Source organism: Dendropsophus ebraccatus, chromosome 9 (assembly GCF_027789765.1).
Source record: "Dendropsophus ebraccatus isolate aDenEbr1 chromosome 9, aDenEbr1.pat, whole genome shotgun sequence".
Lineage (NCBI taxonomy): Eukaryota > Metazoa > Chordata > Amphibia > Anura > Hylidae > Dendropsophus > Dendropsophus ebraccatus.
In genome coordinates, this window is record NC_091462.1 from 103,204 (window position 1) to 129,447 (window position 26,244).

At 47.9% G+C, this 26,244-nt stretch overlaps 1 protein-coding gene across 1 annotated transcript in view; it reads left to right on the top strand.

The window, feature by feature from the left end:
- LOC138800496 (sterol 26-hydroxylase, mitochondrial-like) overlaps nt 1-26,244 on the top strand; it is a 223,648-nt gene that overhangs the window by 55,817 nt on the left and 141,587 nt on the right. The window contains exon 3 of the mRNA XM_069982210.1: nt 9,542-9,741. Coding sequence (XP_069838311.1) covers nt 9,542-9,741 — 200 coding nt within the window. The remainder of the gene's footprint in view (nt 1-9,541; nt 9,742-26,244) is intronic.

The window sequence follows — 26,244 nt, forward strand, 5'->3', positions numbered from 1 at the left end:
GAGACATCAGTGTAGTGACTGGTACAGGAGGAGGAGACATCAGTGTAGTGACTGGTACAGGAGGAGGAGGAGACATCAGTGTAGTGACTGGTACAGGAGGAGGAGGAGACATCAGTGTAGTGACTGGTACAGGAGGAGACATCAGTGTAGTGACTGGCACAGGGGGGAGGAGACATCAGTGTAGTGACTGGTACAGGAGGAGGAGGAGACATCAGTGTAGTGACTGGTACAGGAGAAGGAGACATCAGTGTAGTGACTGGAACAGGAGGAGGAGGAGACATCAGTGTAGTGACTGGTACAGGAGGAGGAGACATCAGTGTAGTGACTGGTACAGGAGAAGGAGACATCAGTGTAGTGACTGGAACAGGAGGAGGAGGAGACATCAGTGTAGTGACTGGTACAGGAGGAGGAGGAGACATCAGTGTAGTGACTGGTACAGGAGGAGGAGGAAACATCAGTGTAGTGACTGGTACAGGAGGAGACATCAGTGTAGTGACTGGTACTGGAGAAGGAGACATCAGTGTAGTGACTGGTACAGGAGAAGGAGACATCAGTGTAGTGACTGGTACAGGAGGAGGAGACATCAGTGTAGTGACTGGAACAGGAGGAGGAGGAGACATCAGTGTAGTGACTGGTACAGGAGGAGGAGGAGACATCAGTGTAGTGACTGGTACAGGAGGAGGAGACATCAGTGTAGTGACTGGTACAGGAGGAGGAGACATCAGTGTAGTGACTGGTACAGGAGGAGACATCAGTGTAGTAACTGGTACAGGAGGAGTAGACATCAGTGTAGTGACTGGTACAGGAGGAGGAGGAGACATCAGTGTAGTGACTGGTACAGGAGGAGGAGGAGACATCAGTGTAGTGACTGGTACAGGAGGAGGAGGAGACATCAGTGTAGTGACTGGCACAGGGGGGAGACATCAGTGTAGTGACTGGTACAGGAGGAGGAGACATCAGTGTAGTGACTGGTACAGGAGGAGGAGACATCAGTGTAGTGACTGGTACAGGAGGAGGAGACATCAGTGTAGTGACTGGTACAGGAGGAGGAGACATCAGTGTAGTGACTGGTACAGGAGGAGGAGACATCAGTGTAGTGACTGGTACAGGAGGAGGAGGAGACATCAGTGTAGTGACTGGTACAGGAGGAGAAGGAGACATCAGTGTAGTGACTGGTACAGGAGGAGACATCAGTGTAGTGACTGGCACAGGGGGAGACATCGGAGTAGTGACTGGTACAGGAGGAGGAGGAGACATCAGTGTAGTGACTGGTACAGGAGGAGGAGACATCAGTGTAGTGACTGGTACAGGAGGAGGAGGAGACATCAGTGTAGTGACTGGTACAGGAGGAGACATCAGTGTAGTGACTGGTACAGGAGGAGACATCAGTGTAGTGACTGGTACAGGAGGAGGAGGAGACATCAGTGTAGTGACTGGTACAGGAGGAGGAGGAGACATCAGTGTAGTGACTGGTACAGGAGGAGGAGGAGACATCAGTGTAGTGACTGGTACAGGAGGAGGAGGAGACATCAGTGTAGTGACTGGTACAGGAGGAGGAGGAGACATCAGTGTAGTGACTGGTACAGGAGGAGACATCAGTGTAGTGACTGGTACAGGAGAAGGAGGAGACATCAGTGTAGTGACTGGTACAGGAGGAGGAGGAGACATCAGTGTAGTGACTGGTACAGGAGGAGGAGACATCAGTGTAGTGACTGGTACAGGAGGAGGAGACATCAGTGTAGTGACTGGTACAGGAGGAGACATCAGTGTAGTGACTGGTACAGGAGGAGGAGGAGACATCAGTGTAGTGACTGGTACAGGAGGAGGAGACATCAGTGTAGTGACTGGTACAGGAGGAGGAGACATCAGTGTAGTGACTGGTACAGGAGGAGGAGACATCAGTGTAGTGACTGGTACAGGAGGAGGAGACATCAGTGTAGTGACTGGTACAGGAGGAGAAGGAGACATCAGTGTAGTCACTGGTACAGGAGGAGGAGACATCAGTGTAGTGACTGGTACAGGAGGAGGAGGAGACATCAGTGTAGTGACTGGAACAGGAGGAGGAGGAGACATCAGTGTAGTGACTGGTACAGAAGGAGGAGGAGACATCAGTGTAGTGACTGGTACAGGAGGAGGAGACATCAGTGTAGTGACTGGTACAGGAGGAGGAGGAGACATCAGTGTAGTGACTGGTACAGGAGGAGGAGGAGACATCAGTGTAGTGACTGGTACAGGAGGAGACATCAGTGTAGTGACTGGTACAGGAGGAGGAGGCATCAGTGTAGTGACTGGTACAGGAGGAGGAGACATCAGTGTAGTGACTGGTACAGGAGGAGGAGGAGACATCAGTGTAGTGACTGGTACAGGAGGAGGAGGAGACATCAGTGTAGTGACTGGTACAGGAGGAGACATCAGTGTAGTGACTGGTACAGGAGGAGGAGGAGACATCAGTGTAGTGACTGGTACAGGAGGAGGAGACATCAGTGTAGTGACTGGTACAGGAGGAGACATCAGTGTAGTGACTGGTACAGGAGGAGGAGGATACATCAGTGTAGTGACTGGTACAGGAGGAGGAGGAGACATCAGTGTAGTGACTGGTACAGGAGGAGGAGGAGGAGGAGACATCAGTGTAGTGACTGGTACAGGAGGAGGAGACATCAGTGTAGTGACTGGTACAGGAGGAGACATCAGTGTAGTGACTGGTACAGGAGGAGACATCAGTATAATGACTGGTACAGGAGGAGGAGACATCAGTGTAGTGACTGGTACAGGAGGAGGAGGAGACATCAGTGTAGTGACTGGTACAGGAGGAGGAGACATCAGTGTAGTGACTGGTACAGGAGGAGACATCAGTGTAGTGACTGGTACAGGAGGAGGAGGATACATCAGTGTAGTGACTGGTACAGGAGGAGGAGGAGACATCAGTGTAGTGACTGGTACAGGAGGAGGAGGAGGAGACATCAGTGTAGTGACTGGTACAGGAGGAGGAGACATCAGTGTAGTGACTGGTACAGGAGGAGACATCAGTGTAGTGACTGGTACAGGAGGAGACATCGGTGTAGTGACTGGTACAGGAGGAGGAGACATCAGTGTAGTGACTGGTACAGGGGGAGGAGGAGACATCAGTGTAGTGACTGGTACAGGAGGAGACATCAGTGTAGTGACTGGTACAGGAGGAGACATCAGTGTAGTGACTGGTACAGGAGGAGGAGACATCAGTGTAGTGACTGGTACAGGAGGAGACATCAGTGTAGTGACTGGTACAGGAGGAGGAGGAGACATCAGTGTAGTGACTGGTACAGGAGGAGACATCAGTGTAGTGACTGGTACAGGAGGAGGAGACATCAGTGTAGTGACTGGTACAGGAGGAGACATCAGTGTAGTGACTGGTACAGGAGGAGGAGGATACATCAGTGTAGTGACTGGTACAGGAGGAGGAGGAGACATCAGTGTAGTGACTGGTACAGGAGGAGGAGGAGGAGGAGACATCAGTGTAGTGACTGGTACAGGAGGAGGAGACATCAGTGTAGTGACTGGTACAGGAGGAGACATCAGTGTATTGACTGGTACAGGAGGAGACATCAGTATAATGACTGGTACAGGAGGAGGAGACATCAGTGTAGTGACTGGTACAGGAGGAGGAGGAGACATCAGTGTAGTGACTGGTACAGGAGGAGGAGACATCAGTGTAGTGACTGGTACAGGAGGAGACATCAGTGTAGTGACTGGTACAGGAGGAGGAGGATACATCAGTGTAGTGACTGGTACAGGAGGAGGAGGAGACATCAGTGTAGTGACTGGTACAGGAGGAGGAGGAGGAGACATCAGTGTAGTGACTGGTACAGGAGGAGGAGACATCAGTGTAGTGACTGGTACAGGAGGAGACATCAGTGTAGTGACTGGTACAGGAGGAGACATCGGTGTAGTGACTGGTACAGGAGGAGGAGACATCAGTGTAGTGACTGGTACAGGGGGAGGAGGAGACATCAGTGTAGTGACTGGTACAGGAGGAGACATCAGTGTAGTGACTGGTACAGGAGGAGACATCAGTGTAGTGACTGGTACAGGAGGAGGAGACATCAGTGTAGTGACTGGTACAGGAGGAGACATCAGTGTAGTGACTGGTACAGGAGGAGGAGGAGACATCAGTGTAGTGACTGGTACAGGAGGAGACATCAGTGTAGTGACTGGTACAGGAGGAGGAGACATCAGTGTAGTGACTGGTACAGGAGGAGACATCAGTGTAGTGACTGGTACAGGAGGAGGAGGAGTGAGCGAAACGTACGTCGGGCTGCTGTGCTAGATGGGGAGTAAGACCTCAGTGTTGGTCCTGTGGTATTGGCATTATACATGGTATATGTGTGTTAACTTTTTTGTGTTACGGTAGGCTGACTACCTTATGTACCTACCTACATTATTACTAAGTTCCTTTGGGGTCACATACAGTCTCCCCCTAAACCTTATTTATGTGTTTCTAATATCTATTATACCTTCTTGGCCCTTTATTTTATAGAAGCCTTTTTTGCACTATACCAGCAATGACCACTAGATGGTAGTGTCCTTACAGAGCAATAATCCATATCACTTGTCTTTTGTGATGCCACACTGATGTCTTCCTCCCCTTCTGGTTTTGACTTCTGTGTTCTATCCCATATGTCATTTTATCTGTTTTTATGAATTAATCGATTATAATAAAGATTTTTGTATACCTTTATTTACTGTGCAAGTTCTTTGGATTTTGTTTAGGTTTGTTGTTGCACTGTATATGTGTGCTGGCAGGACTTTGTAGGTTGTCTGTCTATATGTGGGGGACATTATATGCTCAGTCTATATGTGGGGGGACATTATATGCTCAGTCTCTATGTGGGGGGACATTATATGCTCAGTCTCTATGTGGGGGGACATTATATGCTCAGTCTATATGTGGGGGGACATTATATGCTCAGTCTATATGTGGGGGACATTATATGCTCAGTCTTTATGTGGGGGGACATTATATGCTCAGTCTCTATGTGGGGGGACATTATATGCTCAGTCTATATGTGGGGGGACATTATATGCTCAGTCTATATGTAGGGGACATTATATGATCAGTCTATATGTAGGGGACATTATATACTCAGTCTATATGTGGGGGGACATTATATGCTCAGTCTATATGTGGGGGGACATTTTATGCTCAGTCTATATGTGGGGGGACATTATATACTCAGTCTATGTGTGGGGGGACATTATATGATCAGTCTATATGTAGGGGACATTATATACTCAGTCTATATGTGGGGGGACATTATATGCTCAGTCTATATGTGGGGGACATTTTATGCTCAGTCTATATGTGGGGGGACATTATATACTCAGTCTATGTGTGGGGGGACATTATATACTCAGTCTATATGTAGGGGACATTATATACTCAGTCTGTATGTGGGGGGACATTATATACTCAGTCTATATGTAGGGGACATTATATACTCAGTCTGTATGTGGGGGGACATTATATGCTCAGTCTATATGTGGGGGGACATTAAATGCTCAGTCTATGTTTGGGGGACATTATATACTCAGTCTATGTGGGGGGGACATTATATGCTCAGTCTATATGTGGGGGACGTTATATGCTTAGTGTATATGTGGGGGGACATTATATACTCAGTCTATATGTGGGGGGACATTATATGCTCAGTCTATATGTGGGGGGACATTATATGCTCAGTGTATATGTGGGGGACGTTATATGCTCAGTCTATATGTGGGGGACGTTATATGCTCAGTCTATATGTGGGGGACGTTATATGCTCAGTCTATATGTGGGGGGGACATTATATGCTCAGTCTATATGTGGGGGGACATTATATGCTCAGTCTATATGTGGGGGATATTATATGCTCAGTCTATATGTGGGGGGACATTATATGCTCAGTCTATATGTGGGGGGACATTATATACTCAGTCTCAGTCTATATGTGGGGGACATTATATACTCAGTCTATATGTGGGGGACATTATATGCTCAGTCTATATGTGGGGGACGTTATATGCTCAGTCTATATGTGGGGGGACATTATATGCTCAGTCTATATGTGGGGGACGTTATATGCTCAGTCTATATGTGGGGGACGTTATATGCTCAGTCTATATGTGGGGGACATTATATGCTCAGTCTATATGTGGGGGGACATTATATGCTCAGTCTATATGTGGGGGATATTATATACTCAGTCTATATGTGGGGGGACATTATATGCTCAGTCTATATGTGGGGGACGTTATATGCTCAGTCTATATGTGGGGGACGTTATATGCTCAGTCTATATGTGGGGGACATTATATGCTCAGTCTATATGTGGGGGATATTATATGCTCAGTCTCAGTCTATATGTGGGGGGACGTTATATACTCAGTGTATATGTGGGGGACATTACATACTCAGTCTATATGTGGGGGGACATTATATACTCAGTCTGTATGTGGGGGACATTATATACTCAGTCTATATGTGGGGGACATTATATACTCAGTGTATATGTGGGGGGACATTATATGCTCAGTCTATATGTAGGGGACATTATATACTCAGTCTGTATGTGGGGGGACATTATATACTCAGTCTATATGTGGGGGGACATTATATACTCAGTCTATATGTGGGGGGACATTATATGCTCAGTCTATATGTGGGGGGACATTATATGCTCAGTCTATATGTGGGGGGACATTACATGCTCAGTCTATATGTGGGGGGACATTATATGCTCAGTCTATATGTAGGGGACATTATATACTCAGTCTATATGTGGGGGGACATTATATGCTCAGTCTATATGTGGGGGGACATTACATGCTCAGTCTATATGTGGGGGGACATTATATGCTCAGTCTATATGTAGGGGACATTATATACTCAGTCTATATGTAGGGGACATTATATACTCAGTCTATATGTGGGGGGACATTATATACTCAGTCTATATGTGGGGGGACATTACATACTCAGTCTATATGTGGGGGGACATTATATGCTCAGTCTATATGTGGGGGGACATTATATACTCAGTCTATATGTCGGAGGACATTACATGCTCAGTCTATATGTGGGGGGACATTATATGCTCAGTCTATATGTGGGGGGACATTATATGCTCAGTCTCTATGTGGGGGGACATTATATACTCAGTCTCAGTCTATATGTGGGGGGACGTTATATACTCAGTGTATATGTGGGGGACATTACATACTCAGTCTATATGTGGGGGGACATTATATACTCAGTCTATATGTGGGGGGACATTATATGCTCAGTCTATATGTAGGGGACATTATATGCTCAGTCTATATGTGGGGGACATTATATACTCAGTCTATATGTAGGGGACATTATATACTCAGTCTATATGTGGGGGACATTATATGCTCAGTCTATATGTGGGGGACGTTATATGCTCAGTCTATATGTGAAGGACGTTATATGCTCAGTCTATATGTGGGGGGACATTATATGCTCAGTCTATATGTGGGGGATATTATATGCTCAGTCTATATGTGGGGGGACATTATATGCTCAGTCTATATGTGGGGGGACATTATATACTCAGTCTATATGTAGGGGACATTATATACTCAGTCTATATGTGGGGGGACATTATATACTCAGTCTATATGTGGGGGGACATTACATACTCAGTCTATATGTGGGGGGACATTATATGCTCAGTCTATATGTGGGGGGACATTATATACTCAGTCTATATGTGGGGGGACATTACATGCTCAGTCTATATGTGGGGGGACATTATATGCTCAGTCTATATGTGGAGGATATTATATGCTCAGTCTATATGTGGGGGGACATTATATGCTCAGTCTATATGTGGGGGGACATTATATGCTCAGTCTATATGTGGGGGGACATTATATGCTCAGTCTCTATGTGGGGGGACATTATATACTCAGTCTCAGTCTATATGTGGGGGGACGTTATATACTCAGTGTATATGTGGGGGACATTACATACTCAGTCTATATGTGGGGGGACATTATATACTCAGTCTATATGTGGGGGGACATTATATGCTCAGTCTATATGTAGGGGACATTATATGCTCAGTCTATATGTGGGGGACATTATATACTCAGTCTATATGTAGGGGACATTATATACTCAGTCTATATGTGGGGGACATTATATGCTCAGTCTATATGTGGGGGACGTTATATGCTCAGTCTATATGTGAAGGACGTTATATGCTCAGTCTATATGTGGGGGGACATTATATGCTCAGTCTATATGTGGGGGATATTATATGCTCAGTCTATATGTGGGGGGACATTATATACTCAGTCTATATGTGGGGGACATTATATACTCAGTGTATATGTGGGGGACATTATATGCTCAGTCTATATGTAGGGGACATTATATACTCAGTCTATATGTGGGGGGACATTATATGCTCAGTCTATATGTAGGGGACATTATATACTCAGTCTATATGTGGGGGACGTTATATGCTTAGTGTATATGTGGGGGGACATTATATGCTCAGTCTATATGTGGGAGGACATTATATACTCAGTCTATATGTGGGGGACATTATATACTCAGTCTATATGTGGGGGGACATTATATACTCAGTCTATATGTGGGGGGACATTATATACTCAGTCTATATGGGGGGGGGGGACATTATATACTCAGTCTATATGGGGGGGGGACATTATATACTCAGTCTATATGTGGGGGGACATTATATACTCAGTCTATATGTGGAGGATATTATATGCTCAGTCTATATGTGGGGGGACATTATATACTCAGTCTATATGTGGGGGACATTATATACTCAGTCTATATGTGGGGGGACATTATATACTCAGTCTATATGTGGGGGACATTATATACTCAGTCTATATGTGGGGGGACATTACATGCTCAGTCTATATGTGGGGGACATTATATACTCAGTCTATATGTGGGGGGACATTATATACTCAGTCTATATGTGGGGGGACATTATATACTCAGTCTATATGGGGGGGGGACATTATATACTCAGTCTATATGGGGGGGGGACATTATATACTCAGTCTATATGTGGGGGGACATTATATACTCAGTCTATATGTGGAGGATATTATATGCTCAGTCTATATGTGGGGGGACATTATATACTCAGTCTATATGTGGGGGGACATTATATACTCAGTCTATATGTGGGGGGACATTATATACTCAGTCTATGTGGGGGACATTATATACTCAGTCTATATGTGGGGGGACATTATATACTCAGTCTATATGTGGGGGACATTATATACTCAGTCTATATGTGGGGGGACATTATATACTCAGTCTATATGTGGGGGGACATTATATACTCAGTCTGTATGTGGGGGGACATTATATGCTCAGTCTATATGTGGGGGGACATTATATGCTCAGTCTATATGTGGGGGGACATTATATGCTCAGTCTATATACTCAGTCTATATGTGGCCATTATATATTGATCACATGTTATAATCCGCTCTGTTCCTGCAGGGAAGGTCACCGCTGGCATACGCTCCGCTCTGTCCTGAATAAGCGGATGCTGAAGCCATCAGAGGCCATGCTGTACACCGGGGCGGTGAATGAAGTGGTCACAGATTTCCTGGACACCCTGGATGATGTGAGGAAAGAATCTCCTTCCGGTGTCATGGTCAACGACATAGCAAGTAGCTTTTATAGGTTTGCATTTGAAGGTGAGAGTACAGAGCATTGTCAACACTCTATACAGCTGGGGGCAGGACTAGCTATGTGCAATGTATCAGTCTGGAGCTCACAGAGCATTGTCAACACTCTATACAGCTGGGAGCAGGACTAGCTATGTGCAATGTATCAGTCTGGAGCTCACAGAGCATTGTCTATACTGGATACAGCTGGGAGCAGGACTAGCTATGTGCAATGTATCAGTCTGGAGCTCACAGAGCATTGTCTATACTGGATACAGCTGGGGGCAGGACTAGATATGTGCAATGTATCAGTCTGTAGAGCTCACAGAGCATTGTCTATACTGGATACAGCTGGGAGCAGGACTAGCTATGTGCAATGTATCAGTCTGGAGCTCACAGAGCATTGTCTATACTGGATACAGCTGGGGGCAGGACTAGATATGTGCAATGTATCAGTCTGTAGAGCTCACAGAGCATTGTCTATACTGGATACAGCTGGGGGCAGGACTAGCTATGTGCAATGTATCAGTCTGTAGAGCTCACAGAGCATTGTCTATACTGGATACAGCTGGGAGCAGGACTAGCTATGTGCAATGTATCAGTCTGTAGAGCTCACAGAGCATTGTCTATACTGGATACAGCTGGGAGCAGGACTAGCTATGTGCAATGTATCAGTCTGTAGAGCTCACAGAGCATTGTCTATACTGGATACAGCTGGGAGCAGGACTAGCTATGTGCAATGTATCAGTCTGTAGAGCTCACAGAGCATTGTCTACACTGGATACAGCTGGGAGCAGGACTAGCTATGCAGGGCAGCCATCAGGAATTTCAGGGCCCCATACAGCTGAAGTGTCTGGGCCCCCCATTAACAAAAGAATCTGAGACGTATCTTTGACTGACGTCTCCGGAGCGGTGTGCAGAGGCAGATTTTTTCGGATATGTCTCACACCAGCCAATTTCCATGCACAAGCCCTATTATATAAGTACAGATATGCACATATTAGAGCGGCCAGTTTCCTGTTACCTGCATTGCATTTTCTAGGTGACTAGGAATGAGGCGGATCTATGACACTGTTCACACCCACCCAGCTCTTGGTCCACTGCTCTGCCTCCAGACCACCCTCCAAGAATGATTGGCAGCTGGCTGGGCAGGATTTCAATATAGCCAAAGATGAGCCGGCTGTCAATCGTTTTCGGAAGCAGCAGCATAATGACAGCGCCATAGTTGAAGAGCAGGGTGGGCACAGTACCACAGACCCACCTGACACTGTCACATACAATGATAGAGGTCCCTGCACTGACCAGATATCAGAGACTGCCAGTTACCATGTGACTCAGGCATCTGCAGGACAAGTACATGGAGTTACATTGCCATGAGTGGATGAGACTCCACACGTATCGTCTCACTAAGTCATAAACTAAATTGGCTCCATTATTTACACAGTACCGCAATAATAATTTACAATGATTCTACAAACCTGTGTGCGGTCAGTGACAAGCACCATGGGGGAGATTTATCAGACATGGTGTAAAGTGACACTGGCTCAGTCGCCCCCGGCAACCAATCAGATTCCACCGCTCATTCCTCACAGACTCTTTGGAAAATGAAAGGTGGAATCTGATTGGTTGCGGGGGGCGACTGAGCCAGTCTCACTTTACACCATGTTTGATCAATCTCCCCCAATGCTTCTAAACGTGTCATCTGTATATTCCCAAAATATCGGGGAATTGGTCAATGCCCCCAAAAAAGATGGTGCTCTTTAAACTGTATATGCATGTATCAGACTCAAAGCATGTCCAATGGCAATAATAATGATATATCAGACCAGAATATGGTGCGTAGGAGAACATAAAATATAGGGAATAAACCATTCATGGCACAATTATATTTCCCTTACGTCCTCAGCAGCAGCACAAATGGGGAAGGTCCTATCTTCCTGCAATGGTAGGACAGATGGTACTAATAAAAGATTGATTAGGAGCCCTATAAGAAGGCCATACAGACCCCTCCTCCTTGTGTTTTTTTCTGTCCTCCTGTGGGACAGGTGGTAGGAGAGGGAAGCAGGCTCAGGCCTATGTTTGTGTCTGACTTTCCTTTCCTATGATTCTTCCTTTTCACATGGTCGTGTGGAGAGGGGGAGTTTATAAAAAATGTTGTTTTTTCCTGCTCTGCTGTATCAGAGAGGAGATTTACTTTTTAGTAGAGTTATCGCTCAGCTTCTCTGCTGTATGAAGCCGCTGTGTGAGGGAAGCCATGAAGCTGCTGCAGTAAGTATCATGGTGCTGCGAGATCTGTGTCCTCACCTGGGCGGCTGCTGCAGTAAGTATCATGGTGCTGCCAGATCTGTGTCCTCACCTGGGCGGCTGCTGCAGTAAGTATCATGGTGCTGCCAGATCTGTGTCCTCACCTGGGCGGCGGCTGCAGTAAGTATCATGGTGCTGCCAGATCTGTGTCCTCACCTGGGCGGCTGCTGCTGCAGTAAGTATCATGGTGCTGCCAGATCTGTGTCCTCACCTGGGCGGCTGCTGCAGTAAGTATCATGGTGCTGCCAGATCTCTGTCCTCACCTGGGCGGCTGCTGCAGTAAGTATCATGGTGCTGCCAGATCTGTGTCCTCACCTGGGCGGCTGCTGCAGTAAGTATCATGGTGCTGCCAGATCTGTGTCCTCACCTGGGCGGCTGCTGCTGCAGTAAGTATCATGGTGCTGCCAGATCTGTGTCCTCACCTGGGCGGCCGCTGCAGTAAGTATCATGGCGCTGCCAGATCTGTGTCCTCACCTGGGCGGCTGCTGCTGCAGTAAGTATCATGGTGCTGCCAGATCTGTGTCCTCACCTGGGCGGCTGCTGCAGTAAGTATCATGGTGCTGCCAGATCTGTGTCCTCACCTGGGCGGCTGCAGTAAGTATCATGGTGCTGCCAGATCTGTGTCCTCACCTGGGCGGCTGCTGCAGTAAGTATCATGGTGCTGCCAGATCTGTGACCTCACCTGGGCGGCTGCTGCAGTAAGTATCATGGTGCTGCCAGATCTGTGTCCTCACCTGGGCGGCCGCTGCTGCAGTAAGTATCATGGTGCTGCCAGATCTGTGTCCTCACCTGGGCGGCTGCTGCAGTAAGTATCATGGTGCTGCCAGATCTGTGTCCTCACCTGGGCGGCTGCTGCAGTAAGTATCATGGTGCTGCCAGATCTGTGTCCTCACCTGGGCGGCCGCTGCTGCAGTAAGTATCATGGTGCTGCCAGATCTGTGTCCTCACCTGGGCGGCTGCTGCAGTAAGTATCATGGTGCTGCCAGATCTGTGTCCTCACCTGGGCGGCTGCTGCAGTAAGTATCATGGTGCTGCCAGATCTGTGTCCTCACCTGGGCGGCTGCTGCAGTAAGTATCATGGTGCTGCCAGATCTGTGTCCTCACCTGGGCGGCTGCTGCAGTAAGTATCATGGTGCTGCCAGATCTGTGTCCTCACCTGGGCGGCTGCTGCAGTAAGTATCATGGCGCTGCCAGATCTGTGTCCTCACCTGGGCGGCGGCTGCTGCAGTAAGTATCATGGTGCTGCCAGATCTGTGTCCTCACCTGGGCGGCTGCTGCAGTAAGTATCATGGTGCTGCCAGATCTGTGTCCTCACCTGGGCGGCTGCTGCAGTAAGTATCATGGTGCTGCCAGATCTGTGTCCTCACCTGGGCGGCTGCTGCAGTAAGTATCATGGTGCTGCCAGATCTGTGTCCTCACCTGGGCGGCTGCTGCAGTAAGTATCATGGTGCTGCCAGATCTGTGTCCTCACCTGGGCGGCTGCTGCAGTAAGTATCATGGCGCTGCCAGATCTGTGTCCGCACCTGGGCGGCTGCTGCTGCAGTAAGTATCATGGTGCTGCCAGATCTGTGTCCTCACCTGGGCGGCTGCTGCAGTAAGTATGCTGGTGCTGCCGGATCTGTGTCCGCACCTGGGCGGCTGCTGCTGCAGTAAGTATCATGGTGCTGCCAGATCTGTGTCCTCACCTGGGCGGCTGCTGCAGTAAGTATCATGGTGCTGCCAGATCTGTGTCCTCACCTGGGCGGCTGCTGCAGTAAGTATGCTGGTGCTGCCGGATCTGTGTCCTCACCTGGGCGGCTGCTGCAGTAAGTATCATGGTGCTGCCAGATCTGTGTCCTCACCTGGGCGGCTGCTGCAGTAAGTATCATGGTGCTGCCAGATCTGTGTCCTCACCTGGGCGGCTGCTGCAGTAAGTATCATGGTGCTGCCAGATCTGTGTCCGCACCTGGGCGGCTGCTGCTGCAGTAAGTATCATGGTGCTGCCAGATCTGTGTCCTCACCTGGGCGGCTGCTGATGTTTCTTTATACTTCAGCAAGGTAAGATATGCTGCTTTTTCTTTGTGAGCTTAAGCCTGGCCTGTGTGTCAGGAGGATAGTTGGATATATATATATATATATGTAGGTTGTATGAGGCTTTTACGCCTCAAATGTTTCGTTTCAATATCTTTCACTTTTTTAACGTTTGTTGTGCAAGTCCTGTTAGACTGCTTCACTATATGAGTGACCTATGTAACTATAGTGTGTACATGAACACAGCTTTAGAGCTGCTAGTTGTGTATTTAGTACACCTGCTGTCTCATTATTTTCTCCAGTACTGCTACAATGAAGCTATAAAACTGTGTGTGTGTGTGTGTGTGAACACAGCCCTAGAGCTGCTAATTGTGTACACCTGTTGCCTCATTTCTTTCTATAGTACTGCCATCAGATGATGCAGTGAAGCTATAAAACTGTGTGTTTGTGTGTGCACACAACCCTAGAGCTGCTATTTGTGAATTGTGAACACCTGCAGCCTGATTACTTTCTATAGTACTGCTACCAGATGATGCAGTAAAGCTAATTGCGTGTGTGAACACAGCCTTAGAATTGTAGTTGTGTACTGTGTATACCTGCGGTCTGATTACTTTTCCAGTATTGCTATCAGATAATACAGTGATCATGTGGAGCTTCTGTGTGTGAACACTTTCTTAGAATTTAGTCGTGTACTATGTACACCTGCTGTTTAATTACCTTCACTAATACTGCGTTCACACAGGCAGATTTATCTGAGGCCCCATTCACACGTCCGTGTCAGTTTTTACTGTCAGGAAATCCTGATCAGGAGGCCTTAAATGTCATCAGGATAGTATCAGGATTTCCTGACAGTAATCCGTTTTTACCATCAGGAAAAACCTTCAGGATTTCCTGATGAGAAAAAAAAATAGGACATGTATTTCTGCAAACTGGATGGTCATAGCTTGCAGAATTACAACTCCCATCATGCTTGGCTGACAGGTCATGATGGAAGTTGTACTTCTGCAGTCTGTGGTCACCCAGGTTGCAGTACATGATGGGAGTTGTACCTCTGCAGCCTGTGGCCATCCAGGTTGCAGAAGTACAACTCCCATCATGACCTGTCAGCAAGGCATGGTGGGAGTTGTACTTCTGCTACCTGGATGGCCACAGGCTGCAGAACTACAACTCCCATCATGGCCTGTCAGCAGGGGCATGGTGGGAGTTGTACTTCTGCAACCTGGATGGCCACAGGCTGCAGAAGTACAACTCCCATCATGGCCTGTCAGCAGGGGCATGGTGGGAGTTGTACTTCTGCAACCTGGATGGCCACAGGCTGCAGAAGTACAACTCCCATCATGGCCTGTCAGCAGGGGCATGGTGGGAGTTGTACTTCTGCAACCTGGATGGCCACAGGCTGCAGAAGTACAACTCCCATCATGGCCTGTCAGCAGGGCATGATGGGAGTTTTAATCTCACCTGTCCTGGTCTCCTGGCCGCCGGGGGGTGGGGGGGGGGGTGCGGGGGTGCCGCGAGTGGCCGCGGGGGTGCCGCGAGTGGCCGCGGAGGGGTGCGAGGGTGCCGCGGGGGGGTGCCGCGAGTGGCTGCCGGGGGTACCTGCGGATGAAGAGGCAGCGAAGAGGCAGCAGGAGCAGAGGCGGAAGGTGAGTGGAACTCCGGACGCTTTCCTGATGTGCATCAGGAAAGCGTCCGGGGCCCGGGCGCTCCCATAGACTCCTATGGGGGCGTCCGGGCTGGATTTCCGGACGAAAATAGGACCGGTTCTAAAAAATCCGGTCCTATTTTCCGGAACGGACAGCCCTCCGGAAAATTCCGGAAGGGTGTCCGTGTCCAATGAAAGTCTATGCGTCCGGAAATCCGTCCGGATTTCCTGATCGGAAATCCGGGCGGTTTTTCCGGACGTGTGAAGGGGGCCTGACAGATTTTGGATGCCAAAGCCAGGAATGGATTTGAAAACAGGAGAAATCTCAGTCTTACCTTTATCACCTGTTTCCAGTTTATAATCTGCTCCTGGTTTTGGCTTCCAAAATCTGTCAGATAAATCTGTCTGTGTAAACGCACCATTAGGGTGCGTTTGCACGGAGGGATTTATCTGACGGATTTTGGAAGCCAAAGCCAGGAATGGATTTGAAAAGAGGATAGATCCCAGTCTTTCCCTTATGACCTGATCCCTGTTTGTAGTCTGTTCCTGGTTTTGGCTTCGGAGATCTGTCGGATGGGTCTGTCTGTGTAAACGCACCATAATACTGCTATCAGATGATGGTTATTACGTGGACCTTCTGTGTGCTGCTATTTAGGAATGCAGTGAAGTTATGAAGCCACTATGTGTGAACACTGCCTTAGAATTGTAGTGTATTGTGTACACTTGCTGTCTGATTTCTTTCACTATACTGCTATCAGATGATGCAGTGCCCTATGAAGCTACTGTGTGTATGAACACAGCCTTGGAGTCTGAATTTGTGTACTTTGTAACACCTGCTGTCTCATTTCTTCCACTAATACTGCTATCAGATGATGCAGCAGACATACAAGACTACTGTGTGTGAACACAGCCTTAGAGCTGCTGGGTGTGTACTGTGTAACACCTGCTGTCTCATTACTTCCACTAATACTGCATCAGATGATACAGTAACCATATAGAGATATATGTGTAAGCAGATGCTTAGAGCTGCTGGATGTGTACTGGATACACCTGCTATCTGATTATTTTGCCTAATACCGCCATCAGATGATGCAGTGATTCTATGGAGCTTTTTGCGCTGTTCCAGTGCTGCTATTTAAGAATGCAGTAAAGCTACTGTGTGTGAACATGGCCTTAGTACACATCTACAATCCTATCTGATTACTTTAGTACTGTTATCAGATAATGCAGTGACCTATGAAGCTACATCCTTAGAGATGCTGGATGTGTACTGTGTATACCTGCAGTATAATCAGGGCCGATTCTGGGGTCTCTGCCGTCTGAGGCAAACCTCAGGCGGCCGCCCCCTCACTAGCAACAACCCCCCCCCCCCCCCCCTCGCGCCTGCACAACCACCCCCCCCCCCCCCCTCCCCGGCCGGCCCTGCAGCCACTCACCTGTCCTGCAGCAGCCGTCCGGTCCCGCCGCCAACGCTCACCGCTGTCCCTCGCCGTCAGTCAGCAGCTGTCATCGCCGCCAACGCTCACCGCTGTCTTCCCGACCCTGCAGCCGCTCACCTGTCCTGCCGCCGATGGGTTGTCCTGCCTCCAACGCTCACCGCTGTTCCCTTCCGTGCTCCCGCGCCGTCAGCCAGCAGCTGTCATCGCCCTTCAGCGAGTCGTGAGTGCCCGGGGTCAGCAGGGGCCGTGATGCCCCCACTGACCCCGGGCACTCATGACTCGCTGGAGGGCGATGACAGCTGCTGGCTGGCGGCGCGGGACAGCGGTGAGCGTTGGCGACGGGACAGCTGCGGCAGGACAGGTGAGCGGCTGCAGGGCTGCTGTCTGCCGCCCCCTGCAGGGGCGCAGAATCTGCCGCCTGAGGCGGAATACTCATTCCGCCTCATGGCAGAAACGGTCCTGAGTATAATTACTCTGTAATACTGTGTACACCTGCTGTCTAGTTACTCTCTGTAATACTGATATCAGATGATGCAGTGACCCTATGGAGCTTCTGTGTACTGAAGGATGCAGTAAAGCTATGAAGCTATGTGTGAACACCGCCTTAGGATTGCTGGGTGTGTACTGTGTAACACCTGCTGTCTCATTACTTCCACTAATACTGCATCAGATGATACAGTAACCATATAGAGATATATGTGTGAGCAGATGCTTAGAGCTGCTGGATGTGTACTGGATACACCTGCTATCTGATTATTTTGCCTAATACCGCCATCAGATGATGCAGTGATTCTATGGAGCTTTTTGCGCTGTTCCAGTGCTGCTATTTAAGAATGCAGTAAAGCTACTGTGTGTGAACATGGCTGTTCTGTCCCCACATGCGGCGAGTGAAGGTTTATCTGACTAGTGGGCCTGACTGGAGATTTCCTACCTTGTATTCCAGCATATGAGGCAGACAGGAACCAGAATAAGTGTCAGGTAGAGTAGGAAATTGAGCAGAACGTAGTTTAATAACGTCACATACAGCTTAGTCACAGATGCGGTATAGTAGTTATATTGGGCTGTTGCTGCTTTCCTAGAAGATACCTTGCTGACACTTGTAATTTCTGGTCAGAAGATTATGACTCTGATAAGCCCAAGCAAGCACTACTTCTCCAGTCAGAAGCAGGATGAAGAATGCCTGCTACAGGAAGTGACGTGGAGACTGGGCTATAAGACACACCCACTGAGGGACAAACCAAAAAATGGGAAAATGGAGGGGAGTCTAAACTCTTGGCCAGCAGATGGCAGCACAGCAAGAATACATGTAATGAATACAACAAGGAATGAATGTAAACAATGCAGTTATAAAACATCTGAATAACATACAGATAAGTGAGGAGAACAGCACACTCCCCGTCTGAAATTCCCTTAGGGGGATTTCACTATAAACTAATTTCTATGAAATATAGTGCAAACCTGAAACAAAACATGTTAATATGCAATATAAACCGTGAGATAATCCTGTTTCATAACTGAGGAATAAAGTTCTTTAAAGAAAGTTCAGTCCTGTTCATCCGCCAGGAACATCCTCAACAGGCAATATCAGGATCAGTTCGTTGATAGGCCTTGCAAACGTTTTGGTCTCACCCTTCCTGGAGATCTTCAACTCCACCTTCCGGATCTTGCCATCCTTGCTGGGAAGAACTTTTGTAACTAGTCCCATATGCCAGTCCATCCTTTCGGTTTGTTGTTCCTTCATCAATACGAGGTCTCCTTTTTTCAAGTTTGGTTTCTGGTGTTGCCATTTTCTTCTTCCTTGAAGAATCACAAGATACTCCTTTCGCCATCTGTTCCAGAAGTAATCCGCTAAGTGTTGTACACGTTTCCACTGTTTTTGGTAGATGTTTCCATGAGTGTACTCTCTACTTGGCGTCAGTTGATTCCCAGTTTTCTGGGTGAGAAGAGTAGCTGGAGTCAGTATAGCTGGTGCTTCAGGATCCATTGATACTGGAACAAGGGGTCTTGAGTTGATGATGGCGGAAACCTCAGCGAGAAGAGTAACCAGAGTCTCATGTGTGAGTCTTGAAGAATTCACATCCATAAGCATAGAGTTCAAGATGCTGCGAGAGATCCCGATCATCCTTTCCCAGGCGCCTCCCATGTGGGAACTATGAGGAGGATTGAAAATCCAGGTGCAACCCTTCTCTGCCAGCTGATCTTGGATGGGCTTGGTGCCAATATTCAGTTCTCGGCATGCTCCAATGAAGTTGCTTCCACGGTCAGACCTCAACTGCTTCACAGGTCCTCTGACTGCGAAGAAGCGTCTTAAAGCATTAATCAGGCTGGATGCGTCCATGGATTCTATCACCTCTATGTGAACGGCACGCACGCTCATGCAAGTGAATAGTACGGCCCAACGCTTACTGTTAGCGTGGCCGCCACGGGTCCTGCGTGCAGACACCATCCATGGCCCAAAGACGTCTAGGCCAACATAGGTGAATGGTGGCTCAGTACTTAGTCTGTCCGCAGGCAAGTCAGCCATCTGTTGGTATAACTGTTTTCCCCTTGCTTTACGACAATGTACACAGTCATGCAGTAAGTGCGCCACACGCCTCTTCATGCCTAGAATCCAAAGGCCTGCAGAATGTAACTTGCCCTCTGTTATTTGCCTTCCTTGGTGTTCAGTCCTTTCATGGTGGTGCCGGATCAGCAAGGTGGTAATGTGATGTTTACTGGGAATGATGAGAGGGTTTTGCTCTGCAACTCCTAGGTCAACTTGATCGACCACCAACCCTTAGCAAACCAAAACTGTCCATAAATGGATTCAAATTAGCAATAGGGCTTTTCACTGGAACCTGCTGTTTGTCGTACAAGCACTTCCACTCAGCACTGAATTCCCCCTGCTGCACATGACGTATTATAAGGGATTCACTATGAGAAATGTCCTCAGCAGAGAGGGGTTTATGGCAGACATGCCAGCCGCGACAATCGTGATCTCCAGGCGTATGGTGATGGCATCTTGCAATATGCGCCAACCTTGCAATAGTCCTAACAAGTCTCATCCAACTAGAGAAACGTTCAAAACGTTGACAATTGAGGTTGGAAGGTGGCTTTGTTCCAGTGACTAATGCGCCGACTTCAGTGCGGATTTCTGGATCATTATCTGGATCTTGGATGCTGTAGACCTCCTGAACATGTTCCTCTGTCTGTTCCAGCAGAAATTCTGGGCCTGTAAGCCATGAAGAGTTTGCAAAAGAACCTATAGACATAGGCCTGGTGGCGTGATCTGCGGGATTAAGCTCGGATGGTACGTAATGCCATTGTTCAGGTTTGGAGGACCTCCTGATTCTCTGAATGCGGTTACTGACGTACACATAAAATCGCTTGGTCTGATTGTAGATGTAACCTAAAACGACCTTACTGTCAGTGTAGTACCGGACCTCGTCTATGTCGGCACCCAGTTCTTGCTGTATGAAGTCTGCAATCTCCACTGCTAATACAGCTCCGCAAAGTTCAAGCCTGGGAATAGTGTGATCAGGCTTGGGGGCTAACTTGGCTTTGCCAAAAACGAACCCAATATGAACTTGACTGTTGGGTTCTGTCGCCTTGAGGTAGGCAACGGCTGCTATGGCCTCTGTGGAAGCATCCGAGAACACGTACAGTTCCTTCCCCTTGCTGGCAGTAAGTGAGGCTTTGACATAGCATCTTGGGATGTTGATCTGATCCAAGGCATACAAAGATTGCTTCCAGGCTTCCCACTTTTGCTCCTTATCAGAAGGAAGGGGGGCATCCCAATCCTTGATGGTTTCAGAAAGCTGTCTCAGTAGGGATTTACCTTGTATGGTGATGGGCGCTACAAATCCCAGTGGATCGTATAGGCTGTTCACAACTGACAGGACACCACGTTTTGTAAAGGGTTTGTCTGCACAACTTACTTGAAAGCCAAAGGAGTCGGCGGACAGATCCCACCTCAGGCCTAAGCTTCTTTGCACTGGTGGATCGTCTTGACCCAGGTTTATGTCCTTGAATCCAGGAGCATGATCATCTGACTCGAAGGCTCTCATGACAGCCAGGCTGTTTGAAGCGATTTTGTGTAGCCGTAGTTTGGCTTGGTACAGCATGTTTTGAGTCCTTTTAAGTAAATCAATTGCCTCTTCTTCAGTAGGTAATGATTTGAGTCCATCATCTACGTAGAAGTCTTTTTCTACAAAGTCTCTGGCATCCTTTCCATACTGGGACTCTCCCTCTTTGGCGGTTCTGCGAAGGCCATAAGTCGCTACAGCAGGTGAAGGGCTGTTCCCAAATACATGTACCCTCATGCGGTACTCCATCATCTCCTCGGTGGTGTCATTGTCCTTGTACCACAGAAATCTGAGGAAGTTCCTGTGGTCCTCTCTGACTATGAAGCAGTGGAACATCTGTTCAATATCAGCGGTGATGGCAACAGGCTCTTTTCTGAACCTCATCAAGACTCCGACAAGGTTATTTGTCAGATTGGGACCTGTGAGAAGGACGTCGTTAAGAGACACACCTTGATGTTTGGCGCTTGAGTCAAATACAACCCTAATTTGATTAGGTTTTCTGGGATGGTATACTCCGAATGAAGGTAAGTACCAGCACTCCTCGTTCTTCTTCAAAGATGGAGCTGGTTCTGCATGGTTGTTCCGGAATATTCTTTCCATAAACGTGACAACGTGTTCTCTCATTTCAGGCTTGCTGTTTAGGGAACGCTGAAGAGAGTTAAATCTTTGCAAAGCTTGTTCCCGGTTGTTTGGGAGTCTTACCCTGGAAGCTCTGAACGGTAGTGGAGAAACCCAGTGATTGGTTTCCTCCTTAGAGAATTCACTGTCCATTATCTTGACAAAGTCTCTGTCCTCTACTGACAAGGCTACTTTATCGTCATCCTTCGTTGTGAGGAACACTGATCTCCCCAAGTTGTCAGCATAGGGGGAGGGAATGACGTCAGGCAGCTGTATGAGGTCTGGAGGTTTCTCTTTGACTTTATAGTGATGAGGGCACGGCTTGATGCAAGATGTGCGTCCGTCCCTGTGCACGTAAGTCTTAAAGGAGTCAATTCCTGATTGATCCAAGCATACATTCCCAATGATTACCCATCCCAAGTCCAGTCTCTGGGCGTATGGGGCAAAGTCAGGACCGTTACACTGCTGACGCACTTTGTGTACCCTTAGATTGTCTCTGCCAAGCAGGAGTAGAATTTCAGCGGCCATATCCAAGGGTGGGATAACACTGGTCAGGTGCCTTAGGTGTGGTTGGTGAAATGCAGCTTCTGGGGTAGGAATCTCATCCCTGTGATCAGGTATTTGGTCACATTCAATCAGTGTAGGTAAGGGTATCTCTGTGTCTCCATTGATGGGAGAAGCGATGAATCCCTGTGCTCTTCTGCCACAAGTCTCTATGCTGCCTGAGCAGGTGTTTAAGGTATAGGGTTTTGTGGGTCCCTCAATCCCAAAGGTTTCAAAGAATTTAGGTCCGGCTAGGGACCGGTTGCTCTGGTCATCAATGATTGCATACACTTTTAGAGCCTTTTTTGGTTGTCCTTCTGGGTAAACCTTGATCAGACATATTCTGGCACAACATTTGTCCCTTTGGCTCTCGCCACATACCTCCGAGCATGAACAGGAAACATCAGTGGTAGAGTTAGCACGATTCTGAGGCTCCCCGCCATGGCTTGTAGTGGGAATACTGGTAATTGCAGCCGATGAATCGCTGGTGGGTGGGGTTAGGTGCATAACCGTGACATGTCTGTCGCTGTGACACTCCTCACACTTAATGGCAGATTTACAGTCCTTAGCCATATGCTCCAATGAGGCGCAGCATCTGAAACATACTCCTAGCTCAGTGAGGATTTTCTTGCGTTCCTGTATGGGTTTGGACCTGAAGCCTCTGCATTTGTTTAGTGAGTGAGGTTTTTTATGAATGGGACATTCACGATTAAAGGACTTGTCTCTTGATGAGTTAGTTTGGTGTTTACCCGTGGATGCTGCAGGTGGTGGCAGGTTAGTCTTTCTAACACTCGCACAGTTCCTAAAGTCTCTGTGTTTCTGTGTGACACCTTCATACCTTGATGATGATGATGCAGCTGGAATGTTGAGCTCCAGGAAGTCAAGACTGGGGTCATTCCTCATCTGGGCCTGTTCATCGATGAACCTGGAGAAGTGGATGAATGGTGGAAAGGTGACATCATGTGCTCTCTTATATCTTGAGACTGATGTTGCCCACTTCTCCTGCAAACTGTATGGCAGCTTTGTGACGATTGGGTTTACCCCATGGGCGGTATCCAGATAGCATAGTCCAGATAGACGAGGATCTCTTTTAGCAAGTTCCAGTTCCATGAGCAGATCACTCAAGTCCTGAAGCTTGTGGACTTCCTTCAGATTAATCTTTGGGATATTCTGCAGTCTCTTGAACAGGGCTTTCTCTATTGCTTCGGCACTGCCAAAGGTACGTTCAAGTCTCTGCCAGGCAGCGGCAAGACCTGCTTCAGCTTGTCCCACATAGACAGTCCTTAAGCTCTTGATACGATTTGTAGAGCCAGGGCCCAGCCATTTGACCATGAGATCAAGCTCCTGCTCTGCGGTAAGGTTGAGGTTGGCGATGGCAGCTTTGAAGGTCGCTTTCCAGGCTCTGTAGCTCTCTGCGCGGTCGTCAAATTTGGAGAGACTGGTGTTGATCAGCTCCCTGCTAACCATGTACCTTGCGAACTCAGATATATCTGTTTTCTCACTTCTTGTTGCCGTGTCGACTCGTTGTACCCCTTGGGCGTATGGGTTGGTTGGCGTGAAAGGGTGAGATGTTCCAGGGTAGAATGATGTTGCTGCAGGGTTGAGCTGTGGTTTAGCCTCTATAAGTTCTGACGACCGCTGCTTGTGCTGCGCGATTAGGCCAGTAAACACTCGGTAACCATCCTCCTGTGATAGTTGTCCTTGAGAAGGCACATCAGGGTGATGATCATCAGTTTGTGCGGGTGCTATAGGTGGCACCGTAGCTGCAGGTAGAGCTGACTTGGAGATTTCAGTGTTGTCAGCTTGAATGGTGCTAGAAATAGGGGGGGCTGCAGGTAACTGATTCAGCACATAGTCATTGGTGCGATCGACAGGATTGTCTGTTTCTTGTGGCAAGCAAACTGGATCGAGACCTTGGCTCATTGCTTGCTCAAGTACTTTTACCTTGGCCAATGCAATTTCCTCTTCCATCTCTGTTTGAAGGATCTTTATCTGAGCCTCTGCCTTTTTAGCCTTAGCTTCGGCCATTACTTCCTTTTCTCTGAAGGCACGTCTTATTTTGGATTGCTCTGCATCTATGCGGGCCTCTAGTATCCTGTCGCTCAGGAGTGAGCTTCTTGAGCACGAGGATCTGTATGACCGTGATGAACGTTTAGATGAATTTGATCTGTGCGATCTAGTCTCTTGTAGATGAGAGATACGGAGTTCCGCTTTGTCTTTAGCATTGTGCACCATGGCGTCTCTTTCTATTTCTGATGATTCTGCCTTGATCAGCTCTGTTAAGGCTTCATCGATATTAGAGGCTTTTAAGAAGGTAATATACTTTGCAAACAGTCTCTTATATCTTTCATGCTCTGTATTCAGCCGTGCAACAGCATCTTGTTGACTCTCTGCGTCACCCTTGAAGAATTGAAAACTTGCCATGAGGGAGGTAACTCGTTCCCATCTCTCTTCCAGGTCATCACAGAGCTCATTTTTAGCAGTATGATAATTTTCAATTACTTTTAGTGTCGGTTTGAGAGAGCGTCTTGGTCGGACAACTTGGTCTGTTGGAAGTGTGAGTCCTGCTTCCTGCTGTTCCAAATCATCACTATCGACTTGTCCTTGCTGTGTTTTATCACTGGGGAGTTGCTCGGGATGCTTTTCGGCCATTTTGATTTAAAGTGTACTGTCTCTTTAAGAAAATTAACTTTGGAATTGGGGTCTGAAAATCGCAGCACAGCTTCTTTAGGACACCCCGATATGATTCCCAGCGTTATTTGAGTGATTTGTGGGGTTTTCAAGTCTGGGTGGCCAGACCAATGGGAGGTGGTATGCAGCAAGTCTCTTAGGAGGGGTATGGTCAGAGGGAGCTTCACACACAAAACTGTTCTTCTACTGAGTGGTGAAAGGTTCATGTAAGATATGAGAAACAGCTTGGGATGCTTTGTGGAAGACTTCTATGCAGGTGTAGAATACAGCAGACACACACTGTGCTTGTCCTGAGGCCTGTCCAGACGTGCTGTCTCAGATTAGCTGACCATGTGCTTGTTGCTATGGAGACCTCTGACTGGTCTGGGTTACAGGCAATTTCTAGCTGTGATTTTGGGCTTTTTAAGTGAATCTTCTGACTGTTCTGTCCCCACATGCGGCGAGTGAAGGTTTCTCTGACTAGTGGGCCTGACTGGAGATTCCTACCTTGTATTCCAGCATATGAGGCAGACAGGAACCAGAATAAGCGTCAGGTAGAGTAGGAAATTGAGCAGAACGTAGTTTAATAACGTCACATACAGCTTAGTCACAGATGCGGTATAGTAGTTATATTGGGCTGTTGCTGCTTTCCTAGAAGATACCTTGCTGACACTTGTAATTTCTGGTCAGAAGATTATGACTCTGATAAGCCCAAGCAAGCACTACTTCTCCAGTCAGAAGCAGGATGAAGAATGCCTGCTACAGGAAGTGACGTGGAGACTGGGCTATAAGACACACCCACTAAGGGACAAACCAAAAAATGTGAAAATGGAGGGGAGTCTAAACTCTTGGCCAGCAGATGGCAGCACAACAAGAATACATGTAATGAATACAACAAGGAATGAATGTAAACAATGCAGTTATAAAAACATCTGAATAACATACAGATAAGTGAGGAGAACAGCACAATGGCCTTAGTACACATCTACAATCCTATCTGATTACTTTAGTACTGTTATCAGATAATGCAGTGACCTATGAAGCTACATCCTTAGAGATGCTGGATGTGTACTGTGTATACCTGCAGTATAATCAGGGCCGATTCTGGGGTCTCTGCCGTCTGAGGCAAACCTCAGGCGGCCGCCCCCTCACTAGCAACAACCCCCCCCCCCCCCCCCCCCTCGCGCCTGCACAACCCCCCCCCCCCCCCCCCTCCCCGGCCGGCCCTGCAGCCACTCACCTG